This window comes from Leptodactylus fuscus, chromosome 5, assembly GCF_031893055.1.
Source record: "Leptodactylus fuscus isolate aLepFus1 chromosome 5, aLepFus1.hap2, whole genome shotgun sequence".
NCBI lineage: Eukaryota > Metazoa > Chordata > Amphibia > Anura > Leptodactylidae > Leptodactylus > Leptodactylus fuscus.
In genome coordinates this window covers 105,439,681-105,456,593 of record NC_134269.1, presented here as the reverse complement: position 1 = coordinate 105,456,593, position 16,913 = coordinate 105,439,681, and the positions used below count along the sequence as shown (strand labels likewise).

General features: G+C 38.6%; 1 protein-coding gene across 2 annotated transcripts in view; it reads right to left on the bottom strand.

The window, feature by feature from the left end:
• The window catches only part of TASOR2 (transcription activation suppressor family member 2), a 53,124-nt gene extending 38,759 nt beyond the window's left edge, over positions 1-14,365 (bottom strand). For both annotated transcript variants that reach the window (XM_075273933.1, XM_075273934.1), the window contains exons 1-7: positions 14,248-14,365; positions 11,666-11,685; positions 11,482-11,581; positions 10,278-10,378; positions 5,677-5,780; positions 754-826; positions 597-671 (exon numbers count right to left, since the gene is read on the bottom strand). In XM_075273933.1, the coding sequence (XP_075130034.1) occupies positions 597-671; positions 754-826; positions 5,677-5,780; positions 10,278-10,378; positions 11,482-11,581; positions 11,666-11,685; positions 14,248-14,273 (499 nt within the window). In that variant the 5' untranslated portion in view covers positions 14,274-14,365. The remainder of the gene's footprint in view (positions 1-596; positions 672-753; positions 827-5,676; positions 5,781-10,277; positions 10,379-11,481; positions 11,582-11,665; positions 11,686-14,247) is intronic.
• Between the last annotated feature and the right edge of the window lie 2,548 nt (positions 14,366-16,913).

Sequence of the window (16,913 nt, the reverse complement as noted above, 5' to 3'; positions counted from 1 at the left end):
TTGTAACCTTCTACAACACTGTGGTTACTCTTCCACTAATACTAAACTGCCTATAAGCGAGATCATATTTATACCCTCAAATACACTGTGCTATGTATATAATTCTGGAGCATTTTTTCTTATTATTTTGTATTGCACAATCAATTATTCTATTATTCCTCCTGGAAACATATAAATAAATTGACAAATGCGTGTTACCAACCGGGTGTTTTTCCCTACATACTCTAATATACTTCAAGCAGCACTTTCAGTGTCAGGTCAGACTGTGTTAACACATGTACGGTACAACCCATTTGTTGTCAAATATATTCATGAATTTGAAAGAGGAATAACAAGAACAACACAACACAGAGATATAAGAAAAGATGTCCTAGAATTGGAGTTTAAAGGAGAATAAACTTATTGACTAAAACAGACATGTCAGGAGCGTTGACATCGCCTCTGGGTGATGTAAAAGTTAACTTGCAAAATTAAGAGGCGGCGCAAAAGCTCCTCTTCAAATACATGCAGTAGAGACTTTATGACCATATACAAAAGGTAATGTGATGGACTAAATAAGATACATAACAATGTATATGAAGGGCTCACTGTTTTACCTCTTTGTTCAAAAAACTTTTGGTGGGGAAATAAAAACAAGGCATAAAGTTGAGCTGAGTTTCCATCATTAATACCTGAAAAACAAACATTTGTTTAATTCCTGAACAAAAGCCATAAATATATAACATGTAGAAATACTCAGATGATAAAGGATACCTGTATTGCTCTGAAGTACAGCACCGTTCAACAAAATAAGAAAACCACGATCATTTAACCCTTTGATGAGTGCCTAAAACAGAGAAATGGCAAATCTGAACTGTAAAATAGCAGTAAAACGTCCAACAGGGTGCGTTTGTTATGAGTAGGAGACGCTGCTGCATGTCGCACAACTATTTGCCTACCACTTATCTGCGCACATGCAGCTTCTTCCGAACCTCCATGATGTTGTAGATGAAAGTTGCTGGTCTGTTATATGACAGGGAAGGTATAGTTATTAAAACCTGGCACAGGGAACGCCTAAAGAAGTTGCAACCTATAGGAGATTTATTACGAACCATAACTATGGCCCTTATCTACCTATCCAGCAATATATAGCATCATATGACAAGCCCTCGAAGTGATTTGCTCTTTATTCAATAGTGTTGCATTAGGAGATGTGCTGGAATAGATTTGCAGCACTAATGTGCTGCCATAAATATATGATGCTATAGTTATTCCTGAAAAAATAGTTATATTGCATAAAAATCGGAGTAAATAAGTGACCAGGCTTAGCTTAGTTTCGATCTTTCTTAGGCAATATACACTTGCTTGCAGTTACAGAGCCTAAGTCTGCAGCTGCACTACTGAAACATTTCCTGCTCTGACTAGTGACAGGCACAATGTTGTCATGGAGACGTTACGTGGCTTTAAATCATCATCCATTAATGTTTACACAGGTAGACATACAGCTGTCACTAAGTAGATAAAGTCTCCTGCACACCAAGCAAATCACATAACAGATATTGTGCTGGCCTCAAAAAGCTTTGAATGTAACACAGACAAGCATCAGTGATGTTGTTGTGAAGGACAATGCAATATACAGGGTTAAACTTCCTCATTGCTTGCAGTGACCATTTGTTAATACACCGACATGTGTAAGCCTGTAAGCATAAAAACAAACCAAAATATATCTACATCACAGGAACTTTTACTTTCAGTTTTCAGTAAACGGAAAGTGAAAGTAAAAATCTTCATTTACATGTGCTAGAGTGAAAACGCTGTCAGTTTGTTCTACATTGTAATTCAGAAACTTCCAGCAAAGAAGAAAAATAAACATCAAATCTTGTAAATATCGAATAAAAAGAGGAAAATTACTTATTTAAGGATCTCCAAGTCAAGGTAACAAAACACAGGTAACTTTACATTGTAACTATAATGAATATGTCTAAAGGGAGAAAAATTTTATATATACATATATATATATATATATATATATTTATTTATTTATTTATTTATTTATTTATATATATTTTTTCAAGTCTAAGTTTGCTTCATAGCAATTTTGGTAGACGTAAAATTTTTGGCAGCAGTGACATTCAAAGCAAATAGAGCCACTGGATGATGTGAGGTTACAATTAGAGATGAGCGAATTTTTCAAAAATTCAATTTGGAAGGTTCGCCAAACTTTCCAAAACGACTCCATCCAATCCAAATGAATTTATGGCGAATCACGTTTGAAAAAACAGTTATCTCCTGGCTGCAGAGAGCCTGTATAGTGATGTACAATACTGTGTCTTGCAGTAACACGCATAGGGAGTCTGCTGTGGTAGTAAAACAATACAGTGAGGGAGTATGACACACACATTACAGGCCTCGATCTTAGAACCACTGTACACCTCATTTATTTGGCCAGGTATGGAGCCAAAACTGACCAACTGACTCAAGTGTGAACTCAGCCTTACAGGTCAATGTTAGTGCCAGGTATAAAGAACAGTGCAGAGGCCCAGAGATCCTACTGTAGCGTGAAAGAACGCACTCCTTTGACACCCTTGTTTACTTACTGATTCCACACAGATGTCTACAGAAACTGTTCTAGTAAACACTTATACAGGTAGAACCCCCCCCCCCCCCCCCCCCCCCGAAGTGGAGAGGGGGTCAGCAGAAAGTTTGTGTTGACGGCACTGATTATTTTTGCCTTCTCTGATCCATCAGAACAATAACCCTTCGGTCTATAATCCATCAGTATTGCTGATGCAAAAAAAAAAAAAAAAAAAAAGGCATGGATCCAAAACGGAGATTACACATGAATGGAATATTTGTGTTCTGTGATTTGTACTCACTCCTGCTTTTGGCTACCAAATAATAAACCTATTCTGATGGCACCATACTGGCCTTACAGCTGCTACACAGACAGGCTCCGTTGTGCCTCTGATTTTTCCTTCCGACAGATCAGAAGAAGTGTCAAATAAATGATGATGTCAACAAGTCCAAAAAGCCAAAATAGTGGACCAAAATAGGGAGCATGGGAAAAGCATGAGAAGCAACAGTGTGAAGTAGCAGCAACATGAGACGGCCACAGAGTGGCAAGGTGATATAATGTGGAGGTGGCAGCAGCTCTAAGGAGGTCATAGAGTGACCCTAGTGATAGAGTGGGAAGGTGGGTGGCACAAACAGTACCCGCTCATGATAGTGGCTGTAAGAAGGAGCACTTGGCATCAGATGGGTGACAGCATCAGAACAGTAGCTGAGGCAGGTAGCCAGAATAAGCCAGTCTGTTTTTTCAAGGTTTGGGTGAGTCAGCATGGATTATTTAATCTGATGCATCAGGTGCTGGTGGGTGGAAATCCTGTCTCCTTGGGGTAACTATGGCTCCCGCTGCTCTAAACACCCGCTCTGAGGCCACACTACTGACCAAGAAAATGCGTTACAACAAATAACTGTGGAGATTAATAGATAAAAATCCTTTTTTTTTGCCACAAATGCATGGCAAAAAAGCCTGTAAATTTCTCCCTGCAACATACATTGGCAAATAAGCCACTTACCGTATATACTCGAGTATAAGCCGAATTTTTCAGCCCAGTTTTTGTGCTGAAAAAGCTCCCCTTGGCTTATACTCGAGTCAGCAAAAAAAAAAAAATAATTTTTTTTTTAGGAGGGTGGGTCTATGACCAGCCACAATATTAATGTATATAATCTCCCATAAAATAGTGCAAAAAAAATGTTCTAAATTGCTCCTTTCCTAGAATACATAGAAAAGTAAAAAATGACTGTGAAACACAAACACATTAGGTATCCCTGTGTCTGAAAGTGCCCGGTCTACTGAATATAGGGGATCTGCAGTGCTCCTGTTCCATCAGGAAGGGGTTAATAGGAGCACTGCAGATACCCTATGTTCAGCCAGGCTGAATTCCAAGTGGGGGAAAAAAAGGAAGGGAAGGGACAAACACAACCAAAACACCCCCTCCCCTTCCCCAGCACCTACTGCATCCAAAAACTCCGACCATTTTAATTTTTGAAATTTTCCAGTAGCTGCTGCATTTCCCCCCTCGGCTTATACTCGAGTCAATAAGTTTTCCCAGTTTTTTGTGGTAAAATTAGGGGGGTCGGCTTATATTCGGGTCGGCTTATACTCGAGTATATACGGTATTTTTCCCCGATGATAAATGCCAAGAAAAGGCTTTACTACAAATACCTGCACTACACAAGGACTAATTAGACCCCAATAATTTAAATTATGTAGGGATGATCTATTGCAAACCTGGAATGAGCAGTAGACAACCGGCTCTAAATTGTCTCTTTTGCAGGCTGGTCTATGCAGCCTGCAAAAGAGAGGATGATTTTTTGCAATGCATTAGCATTGTAATGCATGGCATTAGTGATCAGACCCCCTGGGGTTCAACACCCCTAGGGGGTCTAATAAATGCAAAAAAAAATTTTTTTTTAAAAAGTAAAAAAAAATATAAAAAGTATTAAAAGTTCAAATCACCCCCCTTTCCCTAGAACACATATAAAAGTAGTTAAAAACTGTGAAACATATACATGTTAGGTATCCCCGCGTCCGAAATCGCCCGTTCTACAAATCTATAAAAATATTTTTCCTGTTCGGTAAACGCCGTAGCGGGAAAAATAGTCAAAAGTGCCAAACCGCCGTTTTTTCACTGTTTTGATTCTGATAAAAATTTGAATAAAAAGTGATCAAAGCAAGAACATTTCCCGAAAATGGTAGAACTAAAAAGTACACCCGGCCCCGCAAAAAAAGACGCCCTATGCATCCCCATACACTTACGTATAAAAAAGTTACGGCCGTCGGAATATGGCGACTTTTAGAAAAAAAATTTTTTAACACAGTTTTGGATTTTTTTTAAGGGGTCAAAATGTAAATAAAACCATATAAATTTGGTATCCCTGGAACCGTACCGAAACACAGAATATAGGGGACATGTCATTTTGGCTGCACAGTGAACGCCGTAAAACCGAAGCCCGTAAGAAAGTCGCAGAAATGCATTTTTTCTTCAAATCCACCCCATTCTGAATTTTTTTCCAGCTTCCCAGTACATTACATAGAATAATTAATGGTGGCATCATGAAGAAAAATTTGTCCCGCAAAAATTAAGACCTCATAGGGCTCTGGGAGCGGAGAAATAAAAAAAGTTATGGGGTTTAGAAGGAGGGGAGTCAAAAACGAAAATCAAAAAATGCCATCGGCGGGAAGGGGTTAATGGTATAAAATTAATTAAAAGTTGTATTTTATTCTCACAAGTCTATACTCTTTCTATGTGTCAGCGTCCAGTCCAGTATGTAGACTACAAGCGAGATAAAACCACCAACATGACAAAGAAAGAAAGAAAGAAAGAAAGAAAGAAAGAAAGAAAGAAAGAAAGAAAGAAAGAAAGAAAGAAAGAAAGAAAGAAAGAAAGAAAGAAAGAAAGAAAGAAAGGGCAGGAATGAATAAAATAAAAGGTTATACTGAATCTTCTCCCTCAAAAATATATCTCAGTTTAACTTCTCCTGCTCTATAATATGATACCATTTTCTACCCGACAGGTTTTTAACCACATTTATTTTAGAGTCCACTTGTCTTGAACAACCAACATTCATTTATAGAAATTGACTAAAAGAAGAATCATTTCTTCCAATTGGATTTCACATTCTTTTCCTTACCAAATCGTGATCTTTTAAGAACTTCAGCAAGTTGTCAAGCTTAGACCCAATAATAGTTGATGGTATTACAGAATTAAGACTGTAGTAGATATTTCCACAAGATACTGAAGAGAGAGCAAAGAATGATGAGAAAAACTAGACATCAAACATTTATTTACGATGTGGCCACATGATGAAGGGGTATTAACTAAAAAGGGGTTGTCCAGGCAAAAATGGAGAAAAAGACATTTTTTAAAATGGCTATGAGCAGTGAAGGAAAATTTAAAAAAAAAAAAAAAAAAAATCATACTTTCCTATTCGCAGTGCTCCAGTGCCTTCCTGCGCGGTCTGGTCCTCCCAGTCCATTGTTGCCTTTCGGTGGAAGTTGTCATTGCACGTAACCACTGAGGACAATCAGCAGCTTCAGCAAAGGACATGTGACATCACTACCTATGACGTCCCAGGGTCTCTTCTTGGGGCCGCTGATTGGCCTCAGCGGTAACATGACCACTGAGACCAATCAGCGGCTTCACTGGAAAGAATCCGGGACGTTACAGCTAGCGAGCAGTTACACTTTGAGAAGACACCAGAGCAGCAGACTGGACAGTGCTGGGAAGACACTGGAGCACCACAGACAGGAGAGTATGTCCCCCCCCCCCCCCCCATCCCCCTCACTTCCCCTGACACATTTATAAAAGTATATTTTTTGTCTGGACAAACTCTTTAAAACAAGGGGTCAATGACATCACATTTTCATAATCTGCTTAAATCGATCAATTTTGCGGTTTCAAAAAAACAAGATGCTAAAAATGGATGAAAGCAGATGGAAACTGATGATCAGCTGCTTACGTAGAAACAATGTTTACATCATTTTATTTGTGCAATACAAAAAGCATGGTTTGTCCTGACTTCTGTCCTACACAAACCGTATTTATTTAAAGGAGCTATCCAGCTTCCAAATATTAACTGTAAATACATCCACAGCAGCGCAAAACACTCAATTGAGCATCCTTTGCTTAGCTTTATTTACTTGCTGCACTTTTTATCACTACTACTCACTACAGAGTGAATCTAAGAACAAACTACATTTCCTATGATTCATCTGTCTCCTCTAACTCTTTGTGTACCCCTCCCTTCTCTATTCACAGGTAATAAAATCACACCTACATCTGATGTCACATGCTGCTGTGATGTTTCATTTGCTAACTCACTCCCCGCCTGTGAGCAGCAAACAGAGAGTGAGAGCAGGAAATGCAGATGAAACCTTTGGACTTCACTTTACACAGAATTGATCTTTGTTAATTTAGTACATATATTGCATTACTTAAAGGAGAAGTCAAACTTATTTTTTAAAAAAAAGAGGGGAAACTGTATAAAACGAAAGGCTGTCCTCAGGAGTCCTCTGTAATTATGTGCAGAAGTCATGTGGTGACGAAAAGACCATCACTTTTAATTTGGCAAGGACCGGAATTAAAAAGGTGAGTTCTGCTTTCAATTTCTTTTGTTTATACAATTCCCTGCCTTAACTCTATTTTTAAAGAAATCGGACTACCTATTAAAAATGCATTCGACCTGAATTACACCTTAGAGTATAGCCCAAAGCTACAGAAACAACTCTGCCCACTTCAAAAACGAAGTCTCTTAGCATTCCTTTCCATTCAATGTCTTGCTCTGGTAATCTGTTCGGGGAAGCCCCCCCCCCTCCAATGGACTACCAAACGCATTTGCAAGCGGTGTGCAGAGAAAGCACACAGACCCCATAGACTATAATGGGGTCCGTGTGCTTTCCGCACGGTCTCTGCGCGGATCATGTGAATAGGAAAGTAGATCGTGCACTACTTTCCTGTCCTCATGTTCCCATGCGCACTTCCCCGAATGGATTACTGACACAGATGTGAACTAGGCCTTAGGCTTTTACATACAATTGAGGTCTTGGAGGTGATACCAGCAGTAATGTGGAATTAGTATAAGAAAATTCCTTCCATTTTTTTTATGTAGAATATATATATATTTAATTGCAGAATGACTTTCTCTCCCTCTAAGGGACTATTAAGACAACATCAAGACATATACTGAAATTTTACAACATATAGCATATTCCACGTCCCATCACTGATTGAGTCTTGTCCGTTGTGATTCCCAAAACTGGATGAGAGTAGAGATCTCAGAGTCCAGGAAAAAAAAAAATACAAATAAGTGGAGATTCACACTATGCATCCCAGAATTTCTGGGCACAGTCTCTATTTTATATACCATTTTCTCAAATGAGATTTTTGTGTTAACAAATCCTCTCCATTGACCTATAATTCTGTAAAATTAAGTTGCATTAATGTGTTATATGGTTTTCTAAATTGTGTTAATCTATTTCCTAGTTCTAAATGGCAGACTCTTCACTAGGTCAAGCCATACACCCAGTATGGATGCTTTTATACAGTTTTTACAGTGTCCAATTAAGGTTCATAAGTTGAGAGGATTTCATAACAAAAAACTGACAGACGTTATTGCATAGATATAAAGTGGCATCTGTTGTCCATAGTTTGTGAAGCTGAAGTTAAAAAAAATAATAATACAGGTTTGCTAATGTATACCAGCCCAACTGAGGCCAATGGGACACTGTCTTGGCCTGGTAATGGTTGATGCATGCACTGGGAATCTTCCTGGCCCATGTGACAAATAGACACTGTGAAACTGTCTAAAAACAGCCTAAGGCTTGATTCACATCTGCACACGGGTTTCCGTTCAGGGGCTCCATTTGGGAATCCCCCCCTCCCCCCGAATGGAAACCTAATCCACAAAAAAAAAGCGGTTATCTTAGAAAACCCGCAGACCCCATAGACTATAATTGGGTCCATGTGGTTTCCATTCGGTTTCCACCCGAAAATGGCAAAAAATGTAGAAAGAAAAGTGCTGCTTGCAGTGCTTTTCTCTCTGCATTTTTCATGCAGAGTGGTGAATGGAATGCCCGTAAGGAGACCGGGCATAGATGTGAACCAAGCCTAACGCAGCTATAGTTGCAATAGAAACTGAACCTTTTTTTTTTTTTTTTTTTCAAATTTAACATTGGCTCTATGTACCGTATTTTTCGGACTATAAGACGCACCTAGGTTTTAGAGGAGGAAAATAGGGAAAAAAAATTTTGAAGCAAAAACTGGTAAAATATTTAATGTATGGGAGTTGTAGTTTTGCAACAGCTGCAAGGCCACATTGACAGGTGACCCTGCAGCTGTACGGGGATGCATAGAGTGGGTTTTTTTTTGCGGGGCCAGAAGTACTTTTTAGTTATACCATTTTGGGGAATATCTATTTCTTAGATCACCTTGTATTGAAAAAAAACCCGGTGGTTTATGATATATGATTAGTATTACGGTTGGTCATAGACCCAGCCGCAATACTAATATAGCAGTGACAGGCCTGGGAGCCTTCATTAGGCTCCCTGCTGTTACCCGAACAGGTCGGCTCCTGCGATATCGCCGCGCAGGAGCCGTCCTGCAACTTCACAGGTATGGGGCCGGTGGGGACCGGCCCCGGGGGAGAAAGGGCCGCCAATCCAGACCCGGCATCCGCTGTACTAGAGAGGCGGATGCCGGCGAGGGATAGACGCTGGCACAGGTGCCGGGGCCTGAGACATCGCTACGCTCCTCTGCCCTGCATGAAGCCAGCGGCGGGGGGACGGAGGAGCGGAATAGCATCGCCACTGCTGGCTTCATGCAGGGCAGAGGAGCGCAGTGATGTCGCAGGCCCCGGCGTCTATCACTTGCCGGCTTCCGCCTCTCTATTACAGCGGATGCCAGGCGCCACATTCGGACTATAAGACGCACCCTTCTTTTCCCCCCAAATTTGGGGGGAAAAAAAGTGCGTGTTATAGTCCGAAAAATACGGTAAACGGAGGGTGAAAAGGGGTCAATGGTAATATTTGATGTAAGGCTGGAAGTCTTCCTGGCATATGTGGCAAATAGAAGCTATGAAACTGTGTAAAAGCAGCCTAAGGCCGGGGCCCCTCGGGCTGTAAACGCCGCGATTTGCCTGCAGCGGAAACGCCACAGGAAAAATCGTGGCATTTTGCAGTATTCATGCGGAAAAAAAAATCGCAGCGCTGCGATTTCAAAAACAGTTGAAGTTTTGAAAATTGCTGCATGTTAATTATATCTACGGAAACACCAGCGGCTTTCCCATAGATATAATTGTAACAGAAAGTCCGCGGAGGAAAGCTCCGTGAACTTTCTGTTCAAAGAGCTGCAGGAAGAACCATAATGCATACATGCCACGATTCTTCATGCAGCGCTTTAGCGCTGCGTTTCCGGCCTGTGGGCCCTTAGCCTAACACAGGTATAGTTGCAACACTGTGCATTGCACTGTGATATGCAACCATTGTAATGTGAGCAAAAGTGAATAAATTGAGAATATTTTACTGCGCCGTAAATGAACAGCACGTGTACAAAAGTGTATTATGAATAGCATTTTTTTCAAAGGGCATATATATATCTGTAAAGTTTTCTTAAAGGTAAACAATCTTTAGCACATTTTTTTTATAATCTGTTCACATAATTACAAACAGTAAGACCATATTGAAAAGCAAAACAATATATGCTATCCACTTTCATATTGGCTCATGTACAGGTTACCTTCTTGACCTGTAAAATCCGTCTTCTGGAAAATATCTTCAGGTAGCTTTTTCCTTAATTCGGACAACTGGATTACTTCCTTCAGATCTAGTTTTTCTGACCTAGTTACAGCAATTTAACACAAGAATAAAACTCACATGCAATTCAATCCAGTGTAAATTTTTAATCTACAATCCATGCTTCCTGGGAATAGAGATACCTGAAGGCAGCAGAAATCACAGCTAATGCCTTCTTCATCCTATAAAGCCTCTGAAGGTTAGGTGGTTTGGTAAATGACAGACTAACCAGCTGTTTCACACAGAAGCCTTGTCCATCTTTTCTATTCAAGTCTATGAGCCCTACATCCAAGCTCTTACAGTCTAAGGAGGCTGCTTTCACATGGCAGTGTTTGGTCAGTGATTTTCATCAGTGATTGTGTGCCAAAACTAGGAATGGATTAAAAACATAGAACAGGTAGAAATATTTATATTATACCTGATCTCTGTGTAGATGTCACTCCTAATTTTGGCTCACAATCACAAGGGAGCCTTATCTGGCATTCATTTGTATGAAAGACTGCTTTATGCAGCCTGTCATACAATTGACCATACTTTGCTGTGCATTAATGATCAGACCTCTGAGGTTCATAAAAAAAAAATAAAAAAAAAATGAAAAAAATCTAAATCACTCTTCATTCCCTAGCATACATGTAAAAGTAGAAAATTACCATGAAACACAAACATTAGATATCGCTGTGTCCAAAAATTCTGTGCTACAAATCTAGAAAAATATTTTTCTCGTACAGTAAACACTATAGCGGGAAAAAAAATGAAAATCATAATTGCTGAACCATCGTTTTTTCATTGTTTCTCCTCTGATAAAAATTTGAATAAAAAGGCCTCAATAGGCTCCCGGCTGTCATGGCAACGGATAGCCTGTCCTGGATCTCATTCCAAATGCCACAAACCTGCCCAAAATGGCAGCGCCCATGCACTGCCTGGAAAATGGTTGACAGAAGCACCAAGGGCCTTAATGTCTGCAATCAGTATAATACAGCAGAGACCTTGGCGGCAATGGCTCCTATTACAGCAGATATTGGGAGGGAGTGAACTGATGTAAAGAGATGGACTTGATGAAAATGGTGAAATGTCCTCTTTAAGCTATTATTGTTCTGCTACAATAATAATGGACACAAAGAGCTTAAAAATATCAACTTCATACTTACAATTGAGCTGGAATGCTGCAAGCGCTTTCTGCCTGTAAAATAATATGGCACACCAGCTGCTCATGGATATACAGCTGTCCTTTCCACACATTATATGGTGCTAAAAAATAAATTATAATATAAGGCGGCAAAGTACAGCAAATCTAAAGTACTTTAAAGAACTGAGAACTGAGAACTTACATACCCGAATTGTTTGAATGGATCCTAGAGAGAAAAAAAACAAAAACAAAAAAAATAATGAAATATTGGTACAACAAAATGGTGCAATTTTATCGGAAATATTTTACTTTCAACTAAGGCTGGGCAATTTTGTCAAAAAATAAAATCTAATTTTTTTTTTTTTAACCTTAGAGATGATTTTTGATTTAAATGTCAATTTTCTTATTTTTGAAAAATGTACGGCGCTGTGTAAGGTGTCTTTTTTTGTGTACAAGATGTAGTTTTAATTCATAGCATTTTAGGGAATGTCCATTGTTTTGATCATCATTTTATTTAGGTGAGATTTACATCTGTGTCGGAATATCCATACGAGACTCTGCCGAGAATCGGTGGAGAGAAAAGTCCTGCAAGGAGGACGGTTTCAGTATATAAACGTCAGAAACTGACAGTCAGAACACCATTATAATCTATGCGGTCTGTTAGTAACCACAGCTTTAAAAGTGCATCTGTGTTCACTGCAGCAAATTTTACAGTGAGAATAAAACATCTCCAATTCCCAGGATCGATGGTAGTCTCACCTCCACCTAGAAGCATGATATCCTCTAGGATACAATTCAAAATCTTTTCTACTTACACAAACAGTGTCTCACAAAAGGAAGCACATTTTTTTGTAATTATTTAATTACATATTTTCAAGGGACAAAACTGAAGATATGACACTTTGATACAGTCTAAACGGGCAGTCCCAAGGGCACGTGATCAGAAAAAACCTCTGATAATTGTCAGACATCCGCTGTGTCAAACAGCAGAGACCCGGCAGTTAAGGCACTTGCTCTGCTTGTGCCATTCTGAAAGACCCACCAGAGGGAGTAGAGTAGGAATAAATTTAATGATTCTTTTAAAAAAACAGAATCAATTAATTTAATTGATTTAATTAATGAATTAATTTGATTACTTGTCCTGTTTTTACTGTCAAAATTCTCAGTTATGATTTGCTTTAAAAAAGGGAATGAATATGTGCTGTCTGGCATATAATCAAAAAGCATTAAAGTAGAACAAAAACCTCCCTGGCCTATTAGGAAGGAAAATGATGAAAATTATAGTGAAGCAACCTTCTTACTGGTGTCTGTATTTGAGTTATCCACACTCTTCTGGTTCACAACTGTGTCATGCCACCAGCATTCAGACTTTCTAAGTGACACAGCTTCTTATGTGTGGACAGGGAGTCAGCTTCTCCATTCATTCATATAAAACTCACATTGAGACTAGCATAGGAATGAATGGACCTCTGTCACTGCACTGAGAGAGGAGGAGATGTGGAGTAGATAAACTGTGAAATTAATCACTCTGACTGGCAGATTCTGTGTCTTATCTACGTACTCATGATAGCTGTGATAATCGGTATGTTGTAAGTGAGGTGGCTGCTGAAAAGAAATCTACTAAAGTAAACAAGAAGTTTCAACATATTATATGTATATGGCCTAGTGGACAGAACTGCTGGATTTTTAGGATTTTTTAAAATATAGATAATATGGGAATTTAAAAAGATATTTAACATGAAAATTGATTTAAAAACAAAGCAAAAAAAAGAAAAAGAAAAAAAGGTAATTTTCTAGTGACATATTCCCTTTAAAGGGGTATTCTCATCTCAGTCTCTCTTTGGATGAGATGAGAAAAACAGTGTCTGAGGCAGTACCTTAGGCATTATGTGCCAAATATAGCTGTTCTACATGGTTTCTCCCAGAGAAGAAAATAGGAGTTACAGAAATAGCAAAGCACGGTGAGCTCTGTGTAGTATATGGTCAACAATGCAGGTATTACTTATTAAACTTTAAAAAACTAAAATTCCCACAGAGATCTCTGCAGAATGCAGATCTTCAGGAAGCCTGCCCCAAGCTGCAGTCTGAATGGTAGAGCAAGATGCTGAAGGATTCCCACCTCACCATTGTAGTCTGTCACCTTGGCACACAGAGGCAACACTGAAAAGTATTGCTGCCACAAATTCTTGCACTGGCGACCATTGTGGTCACCATCTGGACACTTCTGATTCTATTATTTGTGCAAGTAAGGCTGCATTACATGGCCAATGTTTTCTAGTAGTATTTGTGTTCCATATAATCTTATTGTTATTCTCTAGGGCAAGAACACTTGGACATGTAATGATCTTATTATCAAGCACTCAGTGGATGTATAATTTGGACAATGTATGGCAATATTCTTTGGGCACAGCTTGCTGATATTTATTTACCAGGAACAGTATCTAAATCTTTATATGTTCAAAGTGAATATAGGGTAGGTTTGAAAGTAATGCCTATGTATTCAAAGGACTTGGCTATGGTTATCATAATACTGAAAAACGTTGCCCTGGAAAAGTCATTAACAGCTTTGTCCCCAAGGACTTATGCTTATTTGTCTATAGCCTCACTACTTCTACGACTTCAAGTGTAAGAGACAACGCCACCATGAGAGAGGTATTGTGTGTCTTTTTGTAGGTATAAATGTTACACTGTATATTCACAAATGAAAACAAAAACTGAGAAGGCAAAGTCAATGGTGCAATACTGTACTGTATAAAATAAGCAAGCACAATGTTTAAAAACTGCTTACATATCAGAATCCGCCAGAACCAACATGCTCTGTTAATCAATAAGAAAGGGACAATTATAATTCTGAAGATCCGAGTTGACTTATGAAGTCGTCTGCCATTGTGGAATCCATATAGTTTTTTCTGAAAGATGAGCATAAAATATGTAGGTTAAACACTAACATAAACTCGCTGTACTTGTTTAAAACATATTAAAATATTAATCCTACAGTGGTGGGTGAATAAGTACTTTAAAAACAACAGTGCCCAAACAGAATGTCTTATTTATAAAAGCGGAGCAAAGTAGTGAGCCAGACCAAATAAAAGGCAATGTTTTTCCAGAAACATGCACTATACAGTGTTACTAACGCTTTCCCAAAATTCATAGCTATCATGTTTGTGGACAACTACCACATGCAAAAAGCAGGGCATTTGCCCCCAGAAAAAGACAGGATTAATGATGAAAGCTCTAATCCGATTGCCTGGGCAGCTTTCCCAGCTTATTAGTTTTTGTACAAGAGGTCTAGAGTAAGTTAGGCATTATCTTCCAACTAAATTATGTTCACAGGAAACAAATATGCTACAGATTTCCCATCTAAGCTTGAGCATTGAAAAGCCGCAGGTAATAACAGTAGGAGCAAAATGGATGAGATTTCAACAAATGTCATCTAAACACTGTGACAAAATTTTTTTTTAATTTTATTATGCAGTCTTTCAATCGACGACATAGTGATGCTTTCTGAAAATCTTCACTTTGGATTTCACTCTCTGAAATGCTGATGAAACCCACAACTAATCTGTAATAAACTCTGCATGTGAAACAAGCACATTGTGCAATGGGTTGGCAATAGAATCCACAACTGTAAGTTAGACTTTAGATTTAACTACTAGAGTTAACATGACTGAATTGCTGTTGAATTTGCAAGATTGCAATGATTTTCAAGTAGTCTATGGAGGAGAAAGTAGCTGTAGGATCCCAACATGTAGCTGTCTGGGGAAAAAAAATCTATTTATATTTAGATGTACATGCACACACACGCAGACGTGTTATTTAGATTACATTTTATTATATCTATTATATTTATGGCTTACTTGACTGTATTTGTAGAAATTTTCAAGCTACTCAACGTATTTCCTAAGAACTGCTATTTTAAAGCAATATTTTAGTGTGATAAGTCTTATTATTAGTGTGATAAGTCTTGGTGAATCCTCAGTCTTTATGTGCTTAACTGGAATAAATGGCAGAATTGCTTATGAAATGTAGCTACCTTGACAACTTCAATCTTTTTTTCAAATCTTCAAATGAAGGTCAGAGAAATCCCTCACTTCTAGCATGCAAATTGCTCTTGCTACAAGGGGGAACAATTTGGTTAATGGGAGAGAGCAGCTGCAGAGAATTCCCCTGGCAGATCTACCTGGCAATAATTATAGCATCTGTATACCATGAATGGAGGGAAGAAGAGGAGTTGTCAGGATGTGCTGAAGGCCATTATAACAGCTCTTTCTTTTCTCTAAAAGGATTCTTTACTTTTAACAAGAGTAGCTCATCACATATGAAACAGAAATATTAATATGTACTAATATTCACCTTGCTTAACTTTTATCTTGTCTTTGCTGCAGTTAAGTGTATACTTGTAAACAGACATGTGCAAGGGTTTCCTGTCATTTGTTCGCCTTTCATAAGAGCACATGGGTTAAGAGTAGACGATACATAACAGGAAGTTCATGCAGAAAATAGTTTGTCTGTTGCAGCTACATTTCTGCAGAATTTAGGAAATGAGAAGAACAAAAAAAGGGGAACATACTATATAAAATGTATTCTGAAACATTTTTTTTTCAAAGCAGAAAGGTCAAGGCTAAGGCCACACATAGTGAAACGTAGCCAAAAAAAACACTGCAGAAAAAAAAAGCTCTGCTTCAATTCCTGGACAGCCCCTTTGAGGCTAAGGTCCCGCACAGCATCCCGCAGCAAAAAAGCACTGCGGGAAAAAACGCAGCAGCAAAGCATTGTGGTGTTTCCTGCAGTGCTTTTCACAGAAACTTCGAGGAGGTTTCTTCTGTGGACTTTCTGCTTTCAATTAAACCGATAGGGAAACCGCCAGCGTTTTCACAGGTATAACTGACATGCTGGGATTTCCAAAACTTCAAAATCTTTTCTACTTACACAAACAGTGTCTCACAAAAGGAAGCACATTTTTTTGTAATTATTTAATTACATATTTTCAAGGGACAAAACTGAAGATATGACACTTTGATACAGTCTAAACGGGCAGTCCAAAGGGCACGTGATCAGAAAAAACCTCTGATAATTGTCAGACATCCGCTGTGTCAAACAGCAGAGACCCGGCAGTTAAGGCACTTGCTCTGCTTGTGCCATTCTGAAAGACCCACCAGAGGGAGTAGAGTAGGAATAAATTTAATGATTCTTTTAAAAAAACAGAATCAATTAATTTAATTGATTTAATTAATGAATTAATTTGATTACTTGTCCTGTTTTTACTGTCAAAATTCTCAGTTATGATTTGCTTTAAAAAAGGGAATGAATATGTGCTGTCTGGCATATAATCAAAAAGCATTAAAGTAGAACAAAAACCTCCCTGGCCTATTAGGAAGGAAAATGATGAAAATTATAGTGAAGCAACCTTCTTACTGGTGTCTGTATTTGAGTTATCCACACTCTTCTGGTTCA